The sequence below is a fragment of the Bactrocera dorsalis genome, chromosome 5, assembly GCF_023373825.1.
Source record: "Bactrocera dorsalis isolate Fly_Bdor chromosome 5, ASM2337382v1, whole genome shotgun sequence".
NCBI lineage: Eukaryota > Metazoa > Arthropoda > Insecta > Diptera > Tephritidae > Bactrocera > Bactrocera dorsalis.
Window position 1 is genome coordinate 59,791,322 of NC_064307.1, and position 25,426 is coordinate 59,816,747.

At 36.2% G+C, this 25,426-nt stretch overlaps 4 protein-coding genes across 5 annotated transcripts; 3 read left to right on the plus strand and 1 right to left on the minus strand.

Annotated features, from left to right (window-relative positions):
* Positions 1-1,628: 1,628 nt before the first annotated feature.
* LOC105224166 (ATP-dependent helicase brm) lies at positions 1,629-25,307 on the minus strand. 2 transcript variants are annotated; one of them, XM_011202162.4, is made up of 5 exons: positions 24,324-25,307; positions 24,180-24,262; positions 5,747-7,873; positions 4,084-5,680; positions 1,629-3,091 (listed from the first exon to the last, which is right to left on the minus strand). In XM_011202162.4, the coding sequence occupies exons 1-5, from the start codon at positions 24,991-24,993 to the stop codon at positions 2,211-2,213; spliced, it is 5,358 nt and encodes a 1,785-aa protein (XP_011200464.2). In that variant the 5' UTR covers positions 24,994-25,307; the 3' UTR covers positions 1,629-2,210. The 2 variants fall into 2 exon arrangements, with proteins under 2 accessions (XP_011200464.2, XP_049314127.1); XM_049458170.1 differs by lacking the exons at positions 24,180-24,262; positions 24,324-25,307 and adding an exon at positions 8,858-8,893.
* LOC105224165 (inositol monophosphatase 1) lies at positions 10,770-17,364 on the plus strand. Its single transcript, XM_011202161.4, has 3 exons — positions 10,770-11,589; positions 11,668-11,771; positions 16,954-17,364. The coding sequence occupies exons 1-3, from the start codon at positions 11,116-11,118 to the stop codon at positions 17,228-17,230; spliced, it is 855 nt and encodes a 284-aa protein (XP_011200463.2). The 5' UTR covers positions 10,770-11,115; the 3' UTR covers positions 17,231-17,364.
* On the plus strand, positions 17,755-19,409 carry LOC105224164 (uncharacterized). Its single transcript, XM_049458174.1, has 3 exons — positions 17,755-18,383; positions 18,949-19,052; positions 19,116-19,409. Exons 1-3 carry the CDS (start codon positions 17,904-17,906, stop codon positions 19,381-19,383), a joined length of 852 nt encoding a protein of 283 aa, XP_049314131.1. The 5' UTR covers positions 17,755-17,903; the 3' UTR covers positions 19,384-19,409.
* Positions 21,716-24,178, plus strand: LOC105224163 (uncharacterized). Its single transcript, XM_011202159.4, has 3 exons — positions 21,716-22,573; positions 23,667-23,770; positions 23,830-24,178. Exons 1-3 carry the CDS (start codon positions 21,809-21,811, stop codon positions 24,095-24,097), a joined length of 1,137 nt encoding a protein of 378 aa, XP_011200461.2. The 5' UTR covers positions 21,716-21,808; the 3' UTR covers positions 24,098-24,178.
* Positions 25,308-25,426: the final 119 nt, after the last annotated feature.

The window sequence follows — 25,426 nt, forward strand, 5'->3', positions numbered from 1 at the left end:
GAAATTCGGATCTAATTTATAATTATGTGAACGTTGTACCGCCCTGTGCCAAAATAAATACATACAATTTTCGTTTTTGCTTTCTACATCTCAAAAGTTAACGAATATTTTATTGGCTTGAAAATCCGAAAATCGAGTTACAGAATATAATAAAACCGAATTCGAGTAAATTTTTTTTCGAATCGAGTTACAGAATAGGCCCCCTGTATTTTGCCCAAAATTTCGGTCGTTTTCGGTTCGTTTGAACACTAGATGCGCCCCTTAAGTATAAAATATTGTATAATTTAGAAAATATTTATATATATATATATTTTTTTTTCACTTCGTACTCGGAAGAATTCATTGATAGACCCCTCTAAGATATTTCAAAGTCTTGTAGAAAAATTATGGTCCTACAAAAAAGGATATTTTATTATACTCTTGCAACCAGTTGCTACAGAGCATTAAAGTTTTCTCCACCTAACGGTTGTACATATCACATAAAATTAATCAAGATAGATATAGAGTTATATATGAGCCGCACACATCGATTAACTCTTTAAATCGAAAAGTTGAGAAACACGATGATGTAATGTATTTTTTTTTTTTAATTCCTCTGATGATAAGAATTCAAAAACATAATGAGGAATGCCTAATTGCAGATATAGCTTTTATATAACGGTATAAAAAAAAATTAATAAGAAAAAATAGCCAACAAAGCCAACGAAAAGTTGAGCAACACAATGATGTCGTGTATATGGTTTTTAAAAATTCTCTGGCGATATGAATTCAAAAACATAATGTGATATGACTAATTACAGATATAGCTTTTATATAACGGTATATAAAATTAATAAAAAAAAACAGCCAACAAATAATCGTCAGTAATGTTAGTTTTTATGTGACTGATGGAGTTAATCGATTTGGCAACTGAAAAAAACTGGTACACGAATCCAAATATGTTTCTATTTTTTCGAAGTTTAGGAAAGGCTAAAGCTTACCTTGGGCTGCCACACGTTGATGGCAAAACGAACACCGACCGATGTTAGGGCGACCTCTTCGTGGCTTCGTAACAAATTCCAATCTGCAATTGATCACTTTGTGTGAAGCCGAACAAAAAAAGTAAGCGACCGAAATTGAACGATTCAAATAATTTACAAATCAAAATATTGAAAAACAAAACAATTAAAAATTAAAAAAAAAATTGTATAGAAAAAAGTTAAATTTTTCGACTTTTTCAGATGAAAAGTATAGGGTATTTTTATTTCTAAACCTTCCCCGATCCACAACGAACAACCTCTGAAAATTTCAACAAGATTGGTTCAGCCATTCTCGAGCATTAGCGTTACTAACAAACAAACATTCATTCGTTTATATGGGGAAAAGGAAAGGGCTGTTTTTAGGTGTTTTCCAGCAATTATTCGAATTTTTCTTGCCGTAAAAACCGTCCTCAACAAACATTTAGGAAAAAAATCGATCAAATTTGTCCAGGCGTTGTTGAGTTATGCGCTTAGCAACACATTTTGCGATTCATTTTTATATATAAGAAGATTATAGCTTCGTAGCAACAAAAGTTAACTTTTTTTCTTGTTTTGTTTTGAAATGGGCCTAACATTTATACTTCGGTCTCAAAATGAAACAACTCAATGTTGATTTGTTATTAATTTTATTTATAATTCCATTGCGCTGGCGCACTCAATCATAGTACTTATGCATTTGCAATACATTTTTATGTTTAAGATAGCAGAAAGAAATTGTTAAATATAATATATGTATGTATTAAAAATTGTGCTGCGTAAAAACTACAATATCGATAAACTGCAAAGTAATTGAAGGAGAATAGCAAGCATAATAATTTAATTTATTATGATAACTCAAAAAACGCAAAAGGCGGCACATTAATAAAATCCCGTTTTCCGCTAAATAACTAACGTAGTATAAGACTATTAATTAAATAAGTATTATGTTTATTAGCCTTTGAAGCCATTACGAAATATGTATGAGAAGAAAATTGTGTTGAAAGCCAAATTGTACAAATTTCAAGCGAAATATTCCAACTTTAATGCTGCTTACTCGTCATTATCAACGTCACCATCATATTCATCATGCGCCAAATTCTTCTGTACTCTTTTAGCTTTCGAATTCGCCGCCTTCGCCTTTGCCTTCACACCACCTCCCCCGCCCACACAATCCTGTTGTGTGCTGAGCGCAAAAACTACGCCCAATGGCAGCTAATCTATGTCGTCATCATCATCATCGAAAATTGTATACTTCTTTTGTGAACGTTTGCGGCGCGTTTGCTTTTTGGAGGTGGTAGCCGCAGCAGTGCTCACTGGTGCTGCCTGTATTGGCGTGGTCGGTGCAGCAGCCAATGATTTGTTTAGTTTCAATTTCATCTTCACCGCCGCTGTGGATGTAGTGGCAATTTCCTCATCTTCCGAACCGTCATCACCAACTTCCTCCTCTTCATTGTCCGAAGCCTCTGAGCCGGCTGCAGTGCCACCGCCACCGCCACCACCACTTGCCGACTCATTGCCGGCTACGGCGGCCGCTGATGCAGCAGCTGCTGCTGCAGCGGTTACACGTGCACGTGCACTAACGAATACCTTCTGTAGTTCAATGGAATCTAGGTAGATGAGCGAAGCTTCCTCATTGTAGATTTGTGCATTCTGACATAGCTGTACAAAGTCCTTCTCCAGCTCATTGATGTCACCGTATTTGCAGTCTTCAATGCGTTGTAAGATCTTCTTAATATCCACAGGTCGTTTTATGATTTCATAATAGTCGGGTAGCCGTTGACGTGATGGTAACTTCATAAATGGTTCAGAGAGAACACGTCCATCGTCGTTCGTGTACTTAATAACGGCTGACATTATCTTATTCATTTGCTTTTTGAGGCGCTTATCGATATTTTGACGCCGACGTCGTTTCATAATTAACTCATCTTCATCGGATTCATCTTTGCGATTTTTACGTTTACGACGCTTACGCTTAGCATCGTCTTCATCCTCCTCCTCTTCGAATTCAGCACCATCATCAATGGCTTTAAGCCATTCTTTTTCTGTGAGGCTGTCTGTGTAATCAACTTCTTTGCGTTGACGAGAACCACGACCTATAAAAGGGAAATACAATTTTTAATGAAAGATTCTCGAAAAACATTCGAAAATGAATAGATATGTATAGTGGAAGATTAATGAAATTCGAATTCGGAATTGAATTCGAAAAACTTATTTCGCATGTAAGTTTAATCAAGAAATTAAATGAAATTCTAATTTTAAATTAAATTCGAATTCTACAATATGTACGAAGTCAGTATTAAGTGTGAACTTAGACTTAATTTCGATATTTTCGGTATTAAGTACGAATTTAGGCATAAAGTCGTTATTTTGTACCAATTTAGATTCGAATTCGGCACTAAGTATGAATTTAAATAAAAGAACGATATTTAATTCTTGTTCCATATAAAGTTCGAATTGAAATATGAAATTAAATAATAAAATTCAATACTAAATTTAATTAGTACAGTAATTAACACAAAATTCGCTTTTTATCAATATGGTAATATAACAAAAAATTGCGTTAGTGAAATTCAAATTCGAATTCGTTAATACATATGTATGTTCGAGACAGACAGTAAGTGCGTATTTAACCATTTAAATTCGAATTCGTCATTAAGTAAGAATTTTAATTCAAATTCGATATTTAATTCGAAAATTAGCTTAAATTCGAATTCGGCATTAACTTCGAATTTTAATTCAGATTCGATATTTGATACGAAATTTTCAAAATTTAAGTTCAAAGTAGAACTTTAATGAAATTCTAATTAGAAATTAACTTCGAGTTCGATAATATGTTCGAATACATAATTAAGGGCGAATTTAAATATTTCGATATTTTATTCGAATTTCATTTCGAAATCTACGTCAAGTACGCATATAAATTATATTCGATGTGAAGTTCGAAAATCATTTTGAAACGAAATTATGTCAATATCTAATGCTAACTTATTTGCTTTCGAAATTAAAACATATTACGCCTATAACATCAAACCGTAACTACGTCCGATTCAATCAGTTAATGTACGAATTGATATGCGAAACTCACCTAAAATGGTGTCCTCATCGTATTGATGCCAACGCTCGACTTCATCGTCATCCTTCGTCAACCAATCGGGTAACTCGGATTCATCAATTAAACGTTCTCTTCCTGGATGTAATTCTTCATCCTCCTTCTTGCGATCAATATCCATTTTCTTGAATAATTCTATCTCATCTTCACTACGTGCTATCATCATATTAATAACCTCATCATCGGGCACCTCATTTTCTTCCTCCTCCTCATTGTCATCCTGATGCAAAATCGTTTGCAAGAATTGTTGACGTTCACTACCCGTCGATTTCTGATCGAACATACCGGCCTGAATAACTTTCTCATCCATATTCAACTTATAACGCGCTGCTGCTAAGATACGCTCCTCCACCGAATTTACTGTCATCAAACGTAGCACGCGCACTTCATTGCGTTGACCAATACGATGCGCACGATCCTGCGCCTGTAAGTCCTGATGTGGATTCCAATCGGAATCAAAGATTATAACCGTATCGGCGGTCTGCAAATTGAGACCCAAACCACCGGCGCGTGTCGACAGCAAGAACACGAAATAGTCGGAGTCCTTTGCATTGAATTTACGCAACAATTCACCACGATCCTCAGCTTTGGTGGTACCATCCAAACGCAAGTAGCCAAACTGACGCCAACTCAAATAATCCTCAATAATAGTCATGCACTGTGTCATTTGACAGAAGAGCAATACACGATGATTGCTCGCTTTCAACTTCGGTAGAATACGATCGAGTAATTCGAATTTGCCCGACACACGATACAGATCCGGACCGGATGCAACGCTGTGTGCGCCAGTATGATCGCAATACTTCTCCTCGATGTGTTGGAACATGAATGGATGATTACAAAGCTTACGCAACTGCACAATAGTGTTCATTAAAGCCTTAGCGCCACCTTTGCCTTGTTTACCCTTCTCCGAACCGTCGGTGAGTAGCACACCCTTGCTCTGCATATGCTTGTAGAGCACACGCTGCAAGCCAGACATGTCACATTTGATAATATACTCAACCTTGTCGGGCAATTGATGTTCCACCTCCTTCTTGAGACGACGCAACAAGAAGGGACGCAACACTTTATGCAAACGACGAATAATCAAAATGGTTTCTTCCTCATTCAATTCGACTTTCTCGCCTGTGGTGGCGAACGGTGCATTAAACCACTGCTCAAAAGTGGAGCAGGACTTGAAGATGGATGGTAGCAAGAAATTTAGAAGAGCCCACAATTCGGGTAATTTATTTTGTAGCGGTGTACCGGTGAGCAACAGGCGATAGGGCGCTATATAGTGTGTATTCAAGACCTGTGTAAGCTTACAGTGATGATTCTTCATACGATGACCCTCATCGATTATCATGTATTTCCATTGGATTTTAGCAAGCACTGCTTTGTCTTTGATAACGTACTCGTAGGTGGTGAGTAGCACATTAAATTTCGTGGCGCGCATTTGATTCTGCAGCAAGCGACGACCTTGTGGACTGCCTTTGTAGCTGACGACGCCGACGGAAGGCGCCCACTTTTCGAACTCCAACACCCAATTGGGTAGTGTGGAGAGCGGCACAATAATCAAATAAGGACCCATGACCTTTTGGCAAGAGAGAAATGAAAATTAAGTACAAACAATACACAACAAGAACATAAACTTACTCACCTTTTTGCGATCCATTAGATAGGTAACCAACGAAATAGTCTGTATAGTCTTGCCCAAACCCATCTCATCGGCAAGAATACCATTTAAATTGTTGTTGTACAATGAGACCAACCATTCCAAACCCTTCAACTGGTACTCCTTCAATTGTCCGTTAACCATAATGCTTGCCTGTTCGGTCACCTTTTCGTGTACGGTATGCGCAATACTGTAGTAGGTTTGCTCCTCAGTACGATACTCATCATCTTCCACCTTAACCTTCTTGATAAAGTCTTTAGCATCCTCAACATTGGTTGCTTCTTTGCTGTCTGCCTCTTCGGCCTTTTTCTCTTCCTGTTCCTCCTTTGATTTATTGTGCTCCTTGGTGTCTGCTGCACGCATCTCAGCATCACCTTCATCATCTGAATCGGACTCAATCCAATCCCAACCGGGATGACGCTCCAACCAGTTGTGCAAGTTCTTCAACATGGGCGCTTCCTCCCCGGAGAGACGCGCTCCTGTTGCTTGCTCAACAACAGTGACGCGCATATCCGCTGCAATGCAGCTTTCATCGATATTCATGTATTCGCCACTCATAAGCAGCTCTTTCTTGTATTGCACCAAGCGCTTGCTCTCCTCCTCTTTCTTCTTCTTCTGATCATCCTTGTGCTGCTTCACCATCTGTGTGAGATTGCTGATATATTCGTCGGTCTGCGACAACAGGAATGCCAAACGTTTATCTTTCTTCTGATCGATAAGTTTACGATAGCCCTCTTCATCCTCGGCCATCAAACGACGCATACGTTCCTTCTCGATACGCTCTTGCTCCTTCTTCTGTTCGCGCTCCGCATTGGCATGATGATTCATAATCGCCTTGTTGACGCGAGCCAGCTGCGCTTTATTATTGCGATGATACTCCTTAAAGTCCTTGCCATGCTGTAGCACTGCTGCCAAGAATTCTTGATGTTTCTGGCGTCGTTTACGCTCCGCTTCCAATTTTTGTTGTTTCTCCAATTTCTCGGTGGCGCGCGCCTCACGCAGTCCTTGACGCTTTGTGCGCTTGTAAGCCTTAATATTGACCGCCGTCTCGAGTGTGGTATCGCGTCGCGTACACTGTACAATTTCGGCACGCAGTTGCCGCTGGAAATTCAGCACGCGCAGCGCACGCAACTCTATGGCCGCTTGTAGGCGCAAATCTTCCGGCATGGTAGCCGGCAGTCGCTGCAACTCTTGCATGCGCAACGAAATGCGCGATGCTATACGGTTTTCACGTTCTTGCAGTAGCGTAATCGGATCCAAACCAACTGGCTTGGCGACTGTGGTTATGCGATTGGGCTTCGGCATAGGTTGCTGCGGTGGCGGTGCGCCGGGTTTAGGCGCTTGCATGCCGGGCGTTACTTGTGGCGGCATGCCAGGTGGCACCTGTGGCATGCCCGGACGCACACCTTGCGCCATCGTTGCTGGCATTGGCGAAGAAATCGGTGGCTGACTGCCACCCATCATTGGTGGCGGTGGACCGGCATTCGGTTTGCCACCAGCACCATTGGGCAACTGATGCGACATATCTTGTTGCGGTGGCATTGGTGGTGCGCCAGCGCCTGGTGGCATTGCTGGTTGTTGCACATGTTGTGGTGGTTGCGGCTGTAACTTTGGTCCACCGGGTAGCTGCTGTTGCGTGTATGGAATTGCCGGCGGTGTGGGACATTGCGGTGGTGTGCTCGCGCTGCCGGCAGCGCCTGGTGGTGGTGCACCACTTGGTCCGGGTTGCGGCTGTTGCTGTTGCACTGGCACGCCAGGGTGTTGTCCCGGCGGTCCGGGGGGTCCAGGCGGTACGCCACCCTGCTGCTGTTGTTGCTGCTGCTGTTGCTGTTGTTGTTGTGGTGGTGCTAATTGTTGCTGCATTTGCATGGAAATCGGTTTGTTGCGCGCCAGCAAGCGGTAGGCGGTGATTTGTGCGCGCAACATATTCACCTGATTGCCAGTGAGATGTTGATGCTTCGAGGTGGCGCGTATGGCGAGTAGCTGTGAGTAGCGTGGATCCTCTTGCAGTCCCTTCTCCTCCATTGTGTCAATGGCGCGTTGTAGTGCGGTAAGACTTTCCTGTACGGGACGATCGCCGGGTGGTGGGCCCTGACCGGGAGCCGGTGGACCCTTAAATTGGAAAAAATAATATGCGAAATTGAGATGGGAACAATAGCGGTATAACAATGCATGTTATACAAGTATTATTATTCGATTATTTGAAAAAGTATTGGGCGAGTTTAATGTTCAAATTCTACCAAAGAAATATTAATTTTACTTTATCATATCTGCATAATTTTCACCCACTTGATACCATATTTTATCCGCTATTTTTCGATTTATTTATTGCTTATGAGTCATATTGAGATCCTAAGTTCCAATAGTCACAAGCCATTCTTAATTTTGAGAAATGAGGAAACCATTGCTGTTAAATTAAAATTGCGATAAGAAATCGAAGTAGACGAGATACAGAGTGAAGCAAATTACGTACATAGGAATATTGTTTGTCTGTGCCTATGCAACTTTGGAAGGTGTCGAATCGAACAAATAAGTGGCATAAATTATAGCGAGCAGAAAAGTAGCAGATCAAAGACGCCTAATCACTATATTGTTGTTGGTGTAACAGCCCAAAACATTCCTAAAGCAATTTCAAGGAATAATGGCGAGTTGACAGTCCGGCTCCGTTCCGGTTACTTAGACCCGACTATTGTGGGAACGGATTGTTTCGTGCCAACAAGCGATAATCAATGTATTATTTTTTGTCAACCCTAAGAATCGTTTAGAAGACATGTCGCATAAAGACCCAAAATGAAATGAGATTACCGATATAAAGCATTTGCAAACTTAAATTCCACCAATTTTGAATTTAGACTTTCGCTTAAAATATATTACAGTTTTGATGGCATACCACCTTAAACGATTTCGCTTGCTTGAAGCAAAAAACCAAATTTTAGAAATAAGGTTTATGATTTAACCCCATTTTCAGTTCTCTTAAGATTTAGTCAATACGCTTTATTAGTAAACCCGTTTCAACGATAACCATTTATCGATTTATTATATATTTGAAAGGACTTTACTGATATAACAATTTTATGTTTAAGATGTGAAGCTTACCAAATTTCTTCCACAATACATTGTATTGATGATCTTTTAATTGTCGTTTTCGTTGCTGCAATGTGACACGCCACTTTTATTACACACTGTATATTATTCTTATATGGTTTGTAGTAAAAACAAAAACTTGTCTATTTTCCAGTGCTACAACTTTGATAAGAATTGCTTCTTACAGATAACTGCAGTAGCGTTTAACCTACAATGAACGCTGGAAAATATGAAAAAGTGACAGCATCAAATCACGACTTCCTATTACATATACATCTTTACACCCGAGGTTACATGCTGCACACGGGGTATTATATTTTTGTTAATGTAACTGTTGTTTAAAAGGTCCATCGGATTTTAGATGAATACAAAAATGTATGTATACAGTGAATTCGTAAAGAAGGTAATAGATAATACAGATAGTTGCTATTCCATGAGTAGTTAGTTGGTAGTTCTTGGGGATTCTTATGCCTGCGATATACAACCAAATTTTGTTTTCACAAATATACATATATGACACAGCAAAGGTTCTTGGCTTCCACTGAAATCAATTCCTTCCCTTTAGCTTCTTTATAATTTTTGTACAATTTATTTTCAGCTAGTAACAAGATAGTTAAATCTCCTTAATCTGCCCAAACAATCACTCATAACAGGGGATAACTAAGTTTACAAGAGAATAAACCGGTCTAAATCAACCGAAAAACATACGTACAAATGCAAATAATGACGTAAGTATGTATATAGTAATTACACCTTGAAAGTTTCCAATGCTGTATTCAACCTTTATGATATAATCGAAAATATCGTTAGTGTAATTTTAATTCAGTTTTTTGTAACGGAAACTCAAAGAAAAAAGGTTATGCAATATTCGTGTTTTACGAAGGTGCGTTCGTTACTAAAAAAAAACTATACAAGAAAACGCAAAATTTTTCGATTTGAAGTTTTTTAAACCAACAATTACTCTTTTTAAAATGGGACTTCAAATATTTTTAGAATTTTTAGCCGTTTTCGTTAGTAACGGGAAGACACGAATAAGAATCACCAGGAAAACGTGAGAAAAATGTTGTCGGGAGGCAAGAATGATTTGTCTGCTTAAAATTATCTGAAATCTATAAACGAAATCTACAGCGTGTTGAGAAAAACGAGTTTCATGTTAAAGCCAATTACACTATGTTAAATTTTTTTCTACAAATACGGTCATATTTCCGAAACTATTTGTCAGTTCAAAAACAAATAATATTTTCAAATATATGCACATTCGATATATTTATGTGCAAAAATATATTTTTTTTAATTCACAAATAGCTTTAAACCCTTAACTCGACTTAAGCTAAGTGAGAGCATATAATGTTTTAAATTCTTCCAAGATTTTCAGTAATTGTTGTAAACGTGGACCTTTCGATGAAATATCTTGTGGTGGGTATTCGTTTCATACTGTAAATAGCGCCTTCGGTGTAAATAATTTGAGGTGAGGATATGATATACATATGTATAAGATAACAAGATTTAAAACTTCATGCACGAGCTGATTAAAGGGTTTGAAGAACAGGAAAACGTCAAAAGAAGTTAAATATGCGACCGATTTGGCTGACAGATGAATTTCGTTTCAGTTTCTATGACAACTGTCTACAGTTTCTTTCAAAATTTATGACAGCATTTTCGCAAACAAATATTGATATCAAACTAATAGCGCCAGTTCTCAAGCACTGATAAATGCACCTACTTATTAAATAACATCAATATTTTTCTGCAATTCTGACTTTCATTTATCAAAGTAATGACTCGATGATTTACGCTCTCAAACAATATTTTAATAAATGTGATGATACAATGGCAAGCCCAAAGCTGCTTCTGATGAACAGTGAGAATTTTTATTTACAAGCTAATCGTAATTAAAATTGAAGAAAAAAACAAACAACGAACCGGGCAAACGCAGAGTAAAAAATAGAAAAAAGGAGATACAACAATCGTTATGAATCAGTAGCGTTTGAGCGAGTGGAATCAGCTGCAAAAGCATATTTTCCATTCAGTTGAGTGCTGAACTTTGGTGAAGCTTGTAAACGTTATTTTTTGCGCCAACATATAGTAGATAGCGTTGTGTGGAAAAAGTAAAACATAAGTATTATAGAGGAAATTGAATAAAGCGTTTAAAAACATACACACAAAGCGAGACACTTAATAAAGCGCGACACTTTCAAGAAATTAAAATCAATTTCAATTAAACGCAAAAATATTCTTTTAAAAACTCCGCATAATCAAAGCAAACAGGTATGGCTAGTCCACAGCTGATCGACGAATTGTACGACTTTATGTATCCGCTTGCGCAGCGTGCTGGCGAGTTACTGCTCGAGGGTTATGCGCAGGTCGGCAAACAGATCAGCATCAAGACGGCATTCTACGATGTGGTCACCGATTACGATAATAAAATTGAAGAATTTCTAATTGAACAAATATTGGCACGCTATCCGGAGCATAAGTTCATCGGCGAAGAGGATACAGCGAAAAATAATCATGTAACAAAAGCGCTAACGGATGCACCGACTTGGATCATTGATCCCATTGATGGCACATCGAATTTTATCAAACAGATACCGCACGTATGCGTCTCAATCGGTTTGGCGGTGAATAAACAAATCGTTTTGGGCATCATCAACAATCCGGTGCAGCAGAAAATGTATACAACAAAACTGGGTGGCGGCGCCTTTTGCAATGGGCAGCCTATACACGTTAGCAATATTGCTAAAGTAAGTCACTTGAAATGGCGTAATTAATGTCAAGCATTTACTGTGTATGCGTGTAATAAATTTTCATAAAATTCACAGATCAGCGAAGCGAATGTGGCGTACGAGGTGTCGTTACTACACGCTCATAAAATACGTAACAAGCATATAAAACGGATATATCATATCGGCGCATCTGCTAGAAGGTAAGAGATAAATTTTTAGACAATGGTAGTAAATTTACATAACAAGCATCGTATATGCCTAGTCATGTTATTTAAGTATATTTGATTTTAGAGAGAATAGGAGCTTTTAACTGTAAATGTCGCAGGTCGGAAAGCCTTCAATAAATATTTACTCATAACATTCAGGTTTTTTTTTTAAAAGAGATCTTAACAAATTGCATTTTTTTTACATATACAGGGTGGTTTTTAGGGATATAGAATATGCTGTAGAAATAGCTGTCAAACCAAATTCAAAATTGAAACATGTTTTTGACATAGAAGTTCTGTACCTACTGACAGATTTCCAGCAGAATTGTAAACCAAACAAAATAATTAAAACATAACGACGAAACTCAAGTCTCATGCGGAAAACTAATGTACGTGTTGTTGCCGTTATCGCGGCAGAAAACATTCCTGAAGTAATTTCGAGGCATGGTGTTGAGTTGACAGTCCTTGGTTGTACTACTATAAGCAAAAAATAGTAAGACTTTGTTTATAATTTTAAAACTCTTAATTTATTCTTCAAAATCTATGTCGTCTCCCTTAAAGTAATTCCCATTGATCCCAATACACCTGTGCCAACGCGAAGCGATTCACGTTTAATATCTTCAATTGGCCCGAAAACTGTTTCCTCGGAGCGGACCACCAAAAATTTGATTCCCCTCACAAAATTTAATGGAACGTCTTTACTGAACAATTTCACACATTGTAAAAATCGCCGAATGCATTTTATGTACTTCAGAAAGACAAACGTTTGCTAAATACTAATGATTTTTTTTATGTCACTGATAGTCATACCAACCTAGAAAAAAACTAATTTCGACAAATGGGTTTTCACGCGAGATTTAAATTAAAAAATCTTACTATATTTTGCCCACAGTAATATACGTATGTCCATAAACTGACATCTGATAAGACCTTAATACAATATTGTATAATTAATCTCTTCGCATGTAAGTCATTTGTGCAATAAGGAAAGAGATTCATGTTTAAAGGGATCTTATGCATATTTATTCAATTTAAGAAAGTTATATGGTCAACAGTTTTCCTTTTATAGCATCAAAGTGCAACCTAATATATTAACCCTTGTGTTGCCACCCGGGTACCCGGGTACCCACGGCGTGTATTTTGTTGAATAATATTTTTTCTAAAAAGGATAGGCTAAAATCCTCTTGGATCCCCATGGTTTAACCGATTATCTAGCGAATTGTGCATTATACATAGCTCAAATTTTTTTCTAACTTCAGAAATGTTACGTCTGAAAATAGAAACACGCCTCAGCCACCCGGGTACCCGGGTACCCCGACAGAAATTCGGCGCATTTCGTGTAATACATTATGATTATAATTTTATTTTATATCTAAAAGGAGTAAATAAGTATCTGTATGATAACTATAACAAATTATGTTCATTTTTAAATATTTATTGATAAAATATACTTAATATAATAATAATAATAATTTTATTTTCCGACATGAAGTTACAAAAAAATTAATGATTTTTTTGCTTTTTGCACAGTGAAATATAAGTAATAATTTGAACAAGTAAATTTGAATAACTAAATTTTAAGAATTAATTAAAAAATTAAGAAAATCTCAAAATTACTCATTACAATGTAAACATTTAGAAATGTTCACCGAATGCTGATCGCATACGGGCTTATCGCACTCAACGCAGGATTTCCGTGTTTTTCGTCGTTTGCGAATAGGCTGCTCGTTATAAATGTAACAAAATCCATCAACAGCTCCCCTCCCAGTGGCGCCTCGACATTTGTCATTTCTGGGTACCACCTCTACTAATGGCCCTTCAAAGAAACTTTCGACTGGGATTTTGGTAAAGTGGTTTCGCATTATTTGCTGATTCGGGACACGCTCTTCGATCATCGGCATTGCTCATTCTTCTCACAATTGTCGAAGGAAAAGTTTTCGTCTGTTTGTTTTCTTGCAAAGCATGCTGTTATTATCATAGTAGATGACATAAACAGGTGCGCCTGCAATGGCGAGGATGTTGAAAAAAAAAGACAGCGGCCATCTACACGTTTGCTGTCATTTGATCCATGGTGTCAACGCCAGCTTTGATTATAAAACAAAATCATTTGTGATTTTTTGTGAGCTGCATCAGAAATTTCATAATCATAGTGCATCGTACTAATAAGTATTACAGCTTTGTTTTTCTTTTTATTTTATTTTATTTTATTCATATTTTTCGCATTAAATTTTCGATAAAATTAAAAACCCATCGTGGTAAATAAATCGTGTATTTATTTTATTTACATTACCTCAAAAACTGTGCTTTCGGTAACTCCTCCATATGCACACACGCTAACGAACTATCCACACTGACTGGAGTGACTCCAGTGAGTCAACGACGGAAACTTAACTATACCGCTTATATTCGTTTCACGGAATTCTGGAACGTTCCTGAGGTCCAAAGCAATTAAGAGAGCGACCTGTTTCCTCATCACTTAAATTCCACGCAACTGGCCTTCGCAAAAACGAGAAATTTACGTTAGAGCAGCGCGCGTTTTATTCTTGATTTAGGACTATGAAGGTGTCTGTACATAATTTATATGGTACAATCAAGTAGAAATACCTTTCTCAGATGTCAGTAAAGAGATCCTGATAGAATGCACTCAATTATCTTTACGTCTAACGCACTTATACGCACGAATTTGCGTACGGGTACCCGGGTACCCTGGGCGGCAGACAGTGTGATTTTTTTTGGGTAGCAACACAAGGGTTAAGCAAGATTAAGATATGTAAGTGCAAAGGGATTTACATATTTCACATGTATTTGGCAAATTAGGCAATAAAATCATTTGTCGACAAAGATAATTTTATTTTTAATACTTAAAGTTAGAGCTTTTTTACAGAAAAAAAATTATTTTTTTTTTATTATTAATTTAATTACCATTATTATTTTTATTAACACTATGTCTTCAATTACTATTCTTTTTATACTCTCGCAACATAGTTGCTAAAGAGAGTATTATAGTTTTGTTCACATAACGGTTGTTTGTAAGTCCTAAAACTAAAAGAGTCAGATATAGGGTTAATATATACCAAAGTGATCAGGGTGACGAGTAGAGTTAAAATCCGGATGTCTGTCTGTCCGTCCGTCCGTCCGTCTGTCCGTCCGTGCAAGCTGTAACTTGAGTAAAAATTGAGATATCATAATGAAACTTGGTACACGTATTTCTTGGCTCCATAAGAAGGTTAAGTTCGAAGATGGGCAAAATCGGTCCACTGCCACGCCCACAAAATGGCGGAAACCGAAAACCTATAAAGTGTCATAACTAAGCCATAAATAAAGATATTAAAGTGAAATTTGGCACAAAGGATCACATTAGGGAGGAGCATATTTGGAAGTAATTTTTTTGGAAAAGTGGGCGTGGCCCCGCCCCCTATTAAGTTTTTTGTACATATCTCGGAAACTACTATAGCTATGTGAACCAAACTCTATAGAGAAGTTTCCTTCCGGCATTTCCATATACAGTTCAAAAATGGAGGAAATCGGATAATAACCACGCCCACCTCCCATACAAAGGTTATGTTGAAAATCACTAAAAGTGCGTTAACCGACTAACAAAAAACGTCAGAAACACTAAATTTTACGAAAGGAATGGCAGAAGGAAGCTGTACCCAGGCTTTTTTTTAAATTGAAAATGGGCGTGGCGTCGCCCACTTATGGACCAAAAACCATATCTCAGGAACTACTCGACCGATTTCAGTGAAATTCGGTTTGTAATATTTTTTTAACACTTTGATGACACGTACGAAATATGGGCGAAATCGGTTCACAACCACGCCTTCTTCCAATATAACGCTATTTTGAAATCCATCTGATGCCTTCTCTGTATAATACGAGTATGTATATACATTAGGAACCAAAATAAAAAAATATGTAAATGACGGATAATGAAATCTCGATTATCACCTTATCATGCGAGAGTATAAAATGTTCGGTGACACCCGAACTTAGCCCTTCCTTACTTGTTTTATTTTTTAATTTTTTTATTAAATTATTATTATTTTCTTTTTTATGAATTTAATTTATTATATATTTTTTCTTTTTTCAATTTTAAGTTTTGTATAATTTTGTATTATATTATACTTTCTATTTATTCAACATTTCTGTGTTTTATTTAAATTAATTAATTTTTTCACTTCAAAATTGTTTCCATATTTTTACTTTATGTATCATACTTCGGTCTGCTTTTATATTTGTTTTACTTGCTTTATTCATTATTTTTCTGTTATGAATAATTTTTCATTTCATTGTTGTCGTAAATTCTTCGTTTTTACTTTTTTTGTTTATATGTTATTTTCAATCAAGTCAAGAAGGAGTATTGAAAAAATTATTATTTTTTTTATTTTAAAGTGAGTTAAATTATTTAAATTTTGAAAAATTTTTTCTGTAATTATTTTATTTATGTATATTATACTTCCCTTTTGTTTAAAATGTATTTTTTAATAAAATCAATTACTTTTTTCCCTTAATTTTTTTTTAATATTTTAATTTTTATCATACTTCATCCTGTTATTATATTTATTAACACTTATTTTATTTATTATTTTTCTAATATGAATAATATTTTATTTTATTGTAATAATTATTTCTTATTAAGTCAAGAAGGATGGAAGTTATTGAACTGGTTATATGAAGCTCAAACAAAAATATATGAAATAATTTGCTCTATTTTTGGCACTGGACTTAAAAACTTTAAAATAGATAGTGAGATAATTTTAACATCTATAGCTCCCTGAAAACCAGTCTGGATAAGATTTGCTAATAGCAAGTCAAGAAATACAATATAATCAAATTATTTGCCGCTATCCGACTTAACAAACAACGGACCTTCAAAAATATTATCTACAACTGATTTATATTGATCTGAAATTATTGTAAAGCGACAAGAAAAAATTAAGGCTTTAATTTTAATAGTCAAGCTATTTATAAAAAAAATTTAAAAATAAAAAGTTGCAAAAGCAAAAGGAACAATACCAAAATCACAAGGGAAAAAAACAAAAACAAATCAAGAAGAAATAAAACAAGAAAACTCAAAGTCAAATCACGCTCTTTGAGAGCTTTACAAAGTTAAAGAGTACATCTCTTTGCATTCAATTACTCTCCACACTCGAAATTATTATTCTGTCACTTTCAGATTACTCGCCTATGCGTGTGTCGTGGATTCCTTATGCATGGTAGCTGCCGGAAACTTGGATGCATTTCACATCGAAGACATGTACCCATGGGATTGTGCTGCCGGTTATTTGCTCATACGCGAAGCCGGTGGCGTGGTAACACATCCCTATGGCGGACCATTTGAAATTATGAAACCAGATTTAATATGCGCTGGCACCGAGTCGTTGCGCAAAGATATGGAAGAGCTCATAAGAAAAGCCGATCAAGAGAAATCTGTCGGCGGTGAGGAGCTATAAAGTTTGGTTGAAAGTTATAATTGGGGCTAATCAGCAGGTTTCTCATTGTTATGTACTTAATTTTTGTCATATCAAATTTCTTTGAATATTGTTTTCTTAATATAATTAAATAAAAGTTATTGAATAAAATGTTACATTTTGAATTATATTAAATTGTTTTGGATTAACTTCTATTTATTAAAATTATAAGAATTAAAAAATGTAAATAGCATAGAAAATCTACGCTATGGCAGCAATCAGCTGTTAGGAAGAGTGACATACCGTCATACGTATGGTGAGCAAAAACAGACAAATCAATGACAGTTGTTAAGGTAAGTAAGCTCTTGATGAGTAGCATTTTTTTATCAATTATTTATGTATTTGTTTGTTGTATTTTTATTTTTTATTGTATTTGAGAAAGAAATTAATGTGCAGACGCTCTCACACTAATAAATTTACACGAACGCTGCTTCTCAAATTGAGTATCTCCGCTTGGAGAGCTTAGTCAATGCGGTAGTGCTTTGTAACATAAATACTCAGCAATCAGTTGTAGGCGATACATCGCTCGAAAAAGTCGCTGTGTAAAGAGCAAACACCTAAAAATATTTCGGAAACACGGAAATAAAAAATATAAACTAAAACGAATAGAAAAATTAGTTCGTAACCCTTTTTAAATTATTTATATAAACTAAAAATGTCTGACAGCGTTGAAGCAGAAACAATACGTAAATACTATAATGTCGCCTTGGAATTGGTCATGAAAAGTGGCCCGGTCGCTTGTGAAGGTTATGCACAAGCCGATGCTAATTACAAAACTAAATCGGCATTCTATGATCTAGTAACTGTATATGATAAGAAGGTAGAGGATCTACTCATCGCAGGATTGCAGAAAGCATTCCCCGAAACGAAATTTATCGGTGAAGAAGGCACAGCGGAAAACAATAGTGAGCCGGTGTTAACAGATGCACCCACATGGATCATTGATCCCATAGATGGCACTACCAATTTTATACGCCGCTTTCCGAATTGGTGTATATCGGTGGGTTTAGCCATTAATAAGGAGTTAGTGGTTGGTATAGTGTATATTCCAGTGGTGAATGAGATGTACTCAGCATATAAAGGACATGGTGCATATCTCAATGGAAATCCCATTAGCGTGAGCAAGTGTACGAAAGTGAGTAAAATAACAACTGATGAGCGTGTTTTGCGAGAGATTCGCAGTTTTAAGATTAGAGGACTATATAGAGAGTAAACAACTTGATATCAAGTTTTGTGAATTATCAGTAGATAAGAATAATTCGATATTATTAGCACTAGACGTGTAAATAATTTGAGTTTTTTGTATTATTTCTTACATATACTCATATCATTTTAGGCTCCAATTAGTTAATTTGTATCATTTATTTGTTAATGTTTTTATGATTTTTTATGTTAATTTTTATAATTATTTTTATAACTTGTTTATATTTTATTTATTTATTTTTGCTTTTGTATTTCATGTTATTTTTATTTTTTTTTTATTTTAATTTTGTGGGAACGGACTTTTGTTTTTATTATTTTTATTGTTACTTATTTATTTTGAGGTTAAGTTTTTGAGGTAAAGCCAAGTTATTTTGAAGTAAAAATAAAAAGCTCATAAGAATGTTCTTTTGTTCGATATTTCAATAACTGAAATTAATTAATAATTAACTTTTAAATTAATTTATTAATTTGTCTCCATTATTTCCTATCATTCCCAGATGAAAACTGGTATTTTTGGAACCGAACTGTCCCTCATACAAAGACCAGCTATACGTGATAAGCACATGAAACGGTTGTGTACACTGACTGCCAATTCCATCGGGTAATGAAATGGAATATATAATTATTTACTTTAAAAACTTCCAATCCTTCCCTGCAAATTTAGTTGCCGTGGCATTGGTAGTGCTGCTGTATCTCTCTGCTATGTGGCGCGCGGCAGCATTGATTGCTTCGCTGTAGAGGATCTACAACCTTGGGATATAGCAGGCGGCGCGTTAATAATACGCGAAGCAGGTGGCGTAGTGTGTCATTCAAAAGGTGGCGAATTTTCGATTATGAAACCGGATTGCATCGCCGCAGCGACACCTGAACTGGCGCAAGACGTGATTGGTTTGATCAATGAAGCTGATCAAATAACAGAATATCAATTGTGAGATGATTTATGAAAACTTAAAAGAAATATACTAAAAATTGTGATTAAAAAAAAATTAAAAAGTAATAAGGTAAAAAATGTGGCTAATAAGTAATAAAGGTTAGAGGTTAGTTATTGTTGAAAATAAAATGAATTGTGGAATTAATATCAAATATAGAAAAACGAAATTGTAGAAAACCAGTATTGATATGTATTAAATAAATGGAATGAAGCAGCGCTTGCGAAATTCGTACACAATGCAAAAATGTTCAATCTCGTATTGAATGCATTCATGCAAACATCTGTTCATATAGTATGTATGTATACAAAATCTACTGTTGTAATATTTACAGAAAGTTCTCAAGTTTCATTCATGTAAATATATTAATGTATTATGCGAATTTTTTTAATTAATAAATTAAAAATGGTTCTGAAGGAACCAAGCGGAATACATGAGAGCCATACATACAGCTGCGAGCAATGTAATAGTAGCATACTCTAAATACCTAAATTTTGATACATGTATATTACGCATTACATACATACATATGGAATGTACCTATTGCACTCAATTTGAAAATGTTAAGCGAATACCGTTATTCCGTAGAACAGATACTAGTAAGAATTTTAAAATTATCAGCGAGAAATGAAATAGTAGTGAGCAAAAAAACTTGAAAAACATTTGATTTCAAATCAAGGTAATAGTTTTCAAAAAGCATTAATAGTAAGATTTAAAGGCTTTTACTAATTTTTAAAGGAGAATAAGAAAATATTCCGTTTTTCGACTGTTGACTCGACCAATAATATCTGCTGTAGACATCCGGGATGAATTCAATTTAGGTTATGTTGTTCATTTTGTGACAGGAAGGTTACGAGAACGTAATTTGTACGCTCGCAGCCCTCAAAGGCTTCTTTATTAAACAAGGCAGGTAACACGACGCCTTAGAAAGACATTTAATGTAACAAACGGAAAAATGTAGGAAGATACTTATGACTGAAGATCCGAAAATTATTCTTTATGGCGGAAAACCGCCTCGAGAGTATGTGGGGCAGCACAAAAGCTTTAAAACATAGTGACTCCTTTATAATGGTATGGTCAAGTTTCTCATACAGTTCTAGTTGAATAGTTGTGACTAAAAATAAAAGTCATATTACCAAGTACTAAGTATAGATAGAGACAGTACTTCAAATATATCTGGCAACGATCATTTAAGCAACCAGAGCTACTGTTAACAATTGAAAAAGATTAAGTGTTAATACACACTACTATTTCATTAATCGCAGCTGTAGATACATGAGTACATATGTATACATATGTATATTGAATGCATGTGTGTTCGATCTACTTATTATATTGTATATGCAAGTAGTTTATAATTTTATTTCATATTCTCATCCACTTCAGCTTAAGCCTCTATGCAAATTGCTAAACAAATAAGAATTCAAGTTACCCATATCTAATTCAGATTTATGGCAAATAAGATAAGATAAAAAGACGATGAGAGCGCTGAGACAATGCATGCAAGTAATTACATACATACTATATATATTTATACCCTGAACAACGTACATTAAGTTTACAACGAAGTTTGAAAAAGGGATCGGAAATCCTATAAAATATAATTGATAAATGGACAGCGTCACGAGCTGAGTCAATTTAGCCACGTCGCAGCCGTTCATACATAGTAGCATCTATGGAACAGACCCGGATTTTCATCCGCCCAAGAACTTTCAACTCGGCAGAATTCTGCGGCTACAACAACAACATTTAGCCATACCCATCTGGCTGTACATATGCAAACCAGTTCCACAGTTTGTGAGATATCGAATTTTGCACAAGTCCTCTTCTCCCCAAAAAGCTAACCATTTGTCATAACCTCCAACGTCAGATAATGTCAGATATAGCTTCCATACAAGTTAAGCGAACAAAATCAAATTCTTACATAAAAAAAAACTTTTTTTTTATTTGTAAAGGGTATTATGGCTGAGATACAAAAGAATTTAAGGTTTTTTCTGGTTTATTTTTCTTATGCATTTCATTATTTACTTAAATATATTTTTGTGTTAAAGTGTAATCTAACTTTAATAACACAACATAAAAACTTTTGACCGAATGAATTTAGAAAAAAGAAAAAAATAAACAGAAAATATAATACCTAATAACTTTCCTATGGATGTACACAACAAAACCGTCTACCTTTTATTTTTATGCAAGTCACTCAAAGAGAACGTGATAAAACTTGCTCTCACACGCTTATAAAAACAAAATAACAACACGGAATTCAGTATCACTCCATGAAAAAAAAATTGCAGCCAATAGTTAGTTGTCGCTACTGCTTTATGTGCCAATGTGCACACAACCCATTTTTATCATTTTTTCGTCGTTCTCGCGCTCTTCTACATAGTATGCTCATCTTAAGTTTTGAAACAAATAAGCGCAAATTTATATGAAAATGCTGACGCTAAGTAATCAGTTGTTGGCGATACATCAGTGTAAAGAGTTCTTGCTCAATAAGGGCACAACGGGTGTAGTAGCTACAATACGAGCTGTAATAAATAGCAAGCCAAACGAGTATAGTGTAATAAGAAGACACACACACGTCGCTACCGCCAACAATACTACGACGTTATTGTCCTTCAAAAATTACTTCCCATCAAAGCTACAACAAACACTAAACGTCTTCCCACTGACCGCACGTTATAGTAAACACACAATACAAACAACGACAAAAATGTCAAATACAAGTGATGATATAAAAATACATAACTACTATAATGTTGCATTGGAAGTTGTTATGAAATGTGGTCCACTACTACGTGAAGGTTACGGCGTTGCTGATGCAGATTATAAACAAAAAACAGCTACTTACGATTTAGTAACTGTATATGATAAAAAAGTAGAAGATATACTGGTTGAGGGTTTGCAAACAGCTTTTCCAGAATCTAAAATTATTGGTGAAGAGAGTGCGTCGGAGAGCGGCAAACTACCCGAGTTGACTGATGCACCCACATGGATTATTGATCCCATAGATGGCACCACTAATTTCATACACCGCATACCACATTGGTGTATATCAGTGGGTTTGGCCATAACTCGGGAATTGGTAGTTGGTATTGTATATAATCCAATTGCAAATGAAATGTATTCGGCATGGAAGGGTCATGGCGCTTATTTGAACGGTCAACGTATTCATGTCAGAAAATGTACCGAAGTGAGTATTACTTAATTGAATGTTCACAAATATGTATTTGAGTGTATAACCGAATTTAAACTGAAAATGTTAGTATAGGTAATTTGTTATCATTAAGGAGGTTTTGATAATGTATTAGGAAACGATAAGCTACAATTAGCGAAAACGACAAAAACATAAACACACATTTGAGATAAAAAAAAAATAATCAAAGCTATAACACTCTTCAAGAATATAAAATTGTTCATACAAGCACTTGATTTTGATAGGCCAGTTTATATGGCTTTTATTTGCTATAATAGTAGTCCGATCTGGACAATTTATTAGAAGATTGTACCGTTACTCTTTGCAATAATCCACACCAAATTTCGTTAAGATATCTCGCCATGTAAACAAGTTTCCATATAAATATTGTACAAGAACTTGATTTTGATTGTTTAGTTTATATGGCACAATATGCTGTAGTGGTCCGATCTGTTAGGATCTCCTTATGTTAGGGGCCGCTGCAGACCAAGCGGTAATGCATTACAATTGAATCAATGCAAAACTAAAAACTATATATTTCCCACTATTAATTACAAAAAAAAATTCGAATATTTTAATCACTAATTTACATAAACTATTTTAATTATTCAAATAATAATTTTTTTTTTCAACATTTTATCATAACCTTTCTTTATTTTGCAATATTTTTATTGTTTTTCATGGCTATAAAAATGCCTTAAATCGTTTATTAAAGCAGAGCAGAGGTGACAATGCTTGCGCTAATGCAATCCGTGTAAAGTTCGGCAATGCAATTTGTTTAGAAAAGAACCTGAACTTTTAATTTTTAAAAGTAATCGTTCAACATAAACGCAAATAATTACATTATACGTTAATGTGCAAATAATTTTGCATTTTTGTTTGCATTGTGTATATTTGCTCTCTGGCGACATATATTAATATGCGATTTCGTTTCGTGATAGTAAGAAACCTCTTTATGACCTTTATCTAGGTACAAGCAAACAATTTATTTGCAATAAGATAAACGAACTAAATGCACTTTAAAACAAAAAAACTCGAATTTTTAAATATTAATATTATTTTTCTTTCTATCACTATATGTACATTTCAGATGAACGATGCAGTTCTAGCTTTTGAAGTTTCAATTATTCACGCCGCATTAGTTCGTGATAAGTATGTGAAGCGCCTCTCTAAACTCGCGGCTCATAGCACAGGGTATGTACATAATTTATATAATTATAAAGTCATTCACAAAAAACCGTTCACCTTTACAGCACACGTTGCATGGGCAGTGCCGCATTGACACTTTGCTACGTTGCAAGCGGCCGCTTTGATTGCTACCATGTTGAAGATTTAATGCCTTGGGATATAGCTGCTGGCGCAGTGATATTGCGTGAAGCCGGTGGTTTGCTGTATCATAGCAAAGGAGGTGAATTTAATATTATGAAACCCGATTTGACAGCCGCAGCCTCGCCCGAACTAGTAAAAACTATGGTTGGTTTAATTGAAGAGGCTGATGCACTGACTTTTACATTTAAATAATTTCCTTGTTATAAAACTGGTTCTAATTTGTGCGAAACTTTTGTATAGAGTAGTTTAAAAATAAAAATTATAAAAAACTTACATTTGGCGGCATTCCGTGTGTTTGATAACCCATTGGTGGCATATTAGGACCTTGTGGCGCCATTTGCATTCCCATATGCGGGCCTGTAAAATATATTATGCAATTAAATGTACGAAAAAAGTTTATTATATATGCAATACGCACCCATGCTTTGATGATGCGGTGGCATGTGATGTCCTTGTGGTGGCGGTCCTGGTGGACCTGGCGGACCAGGTGGCCCTTGACCTGGTGGACCATTCATATGCGGTGGGGGCGCTCCTTGTACACCCGGTTGCTGTTGCGGTCCAGGCGGTCCGTGTGGTGGCGGTACGCCATGCGGTGGTGGGGCATGTGACATTGGCGGGCCACTACCCGGTGCACCACCACTGCCTGGCGGTGGTGGTCCATGCTGACCTGGAGGACCTTGCCCATGTGGTGGTGGTGGACCATGCTGACCTACACCATGTTGTCCAGGCGGCATTGCACCGTGTTGTTGATGTTGTGGTGGTCCATGTGGAGAACCATGGGGTGGTGCATGCTGCATAGGATGTGTATATGGGCCACCAGGATGACCAGGAGGAGGCGGTGGGCCGTGATGACCGCCGGGTGGAATTGGACCATGTTGGCTATGTGGTGGCGGTCCTTGCATATGCGGTTGTTGTGGCGGTCCATGTGGTGGACCTGATGGGCCTGCACCAGAAGGCCCTTGCTGCACTGGCGGCCCCTGCGACATTTGTTGATGTGGATAAGGACTGTGTGGCGAAGGTGAGGGGCTTTGTGCTGGTGGCGCCTGGGGAGGAGGCATTGGACTGTTAGCGGGTGAGGGTGATGTCATATTCACCCTAGAAATTTAAAAAAATTTAGCACGAAAACAGCAAACTATGAGCCTCCCAGCGAAATAGTGTGAGGAATTAGGCGACTGTCTATACGAACACAAAAGCAAAATTTGTTATGTGAATCTATTTTTCAAACGTTCTTTTTGCTGCTAATAACACAAATTTTACACATTTATAAACACGTTTACGCGAATATGGATTTACAGTTTGCGTTTGAACATTTTTGTATCTAGTTTTTACTTTAAATTAGTTAAATTTGCAACTTTTTAGATCACACACACAGTTTTTGTTTTGCAAAGACGACGCGACGAGAAATTTCAATGGCTGCCAAGAAGTATATGTAAACGTCAAATTCATGTTGGTAATACTGCATACCGGCTGTCAAATATGTGGCGACGTTATCGAAAATTGTAATTTATAAAAAATTTAAAT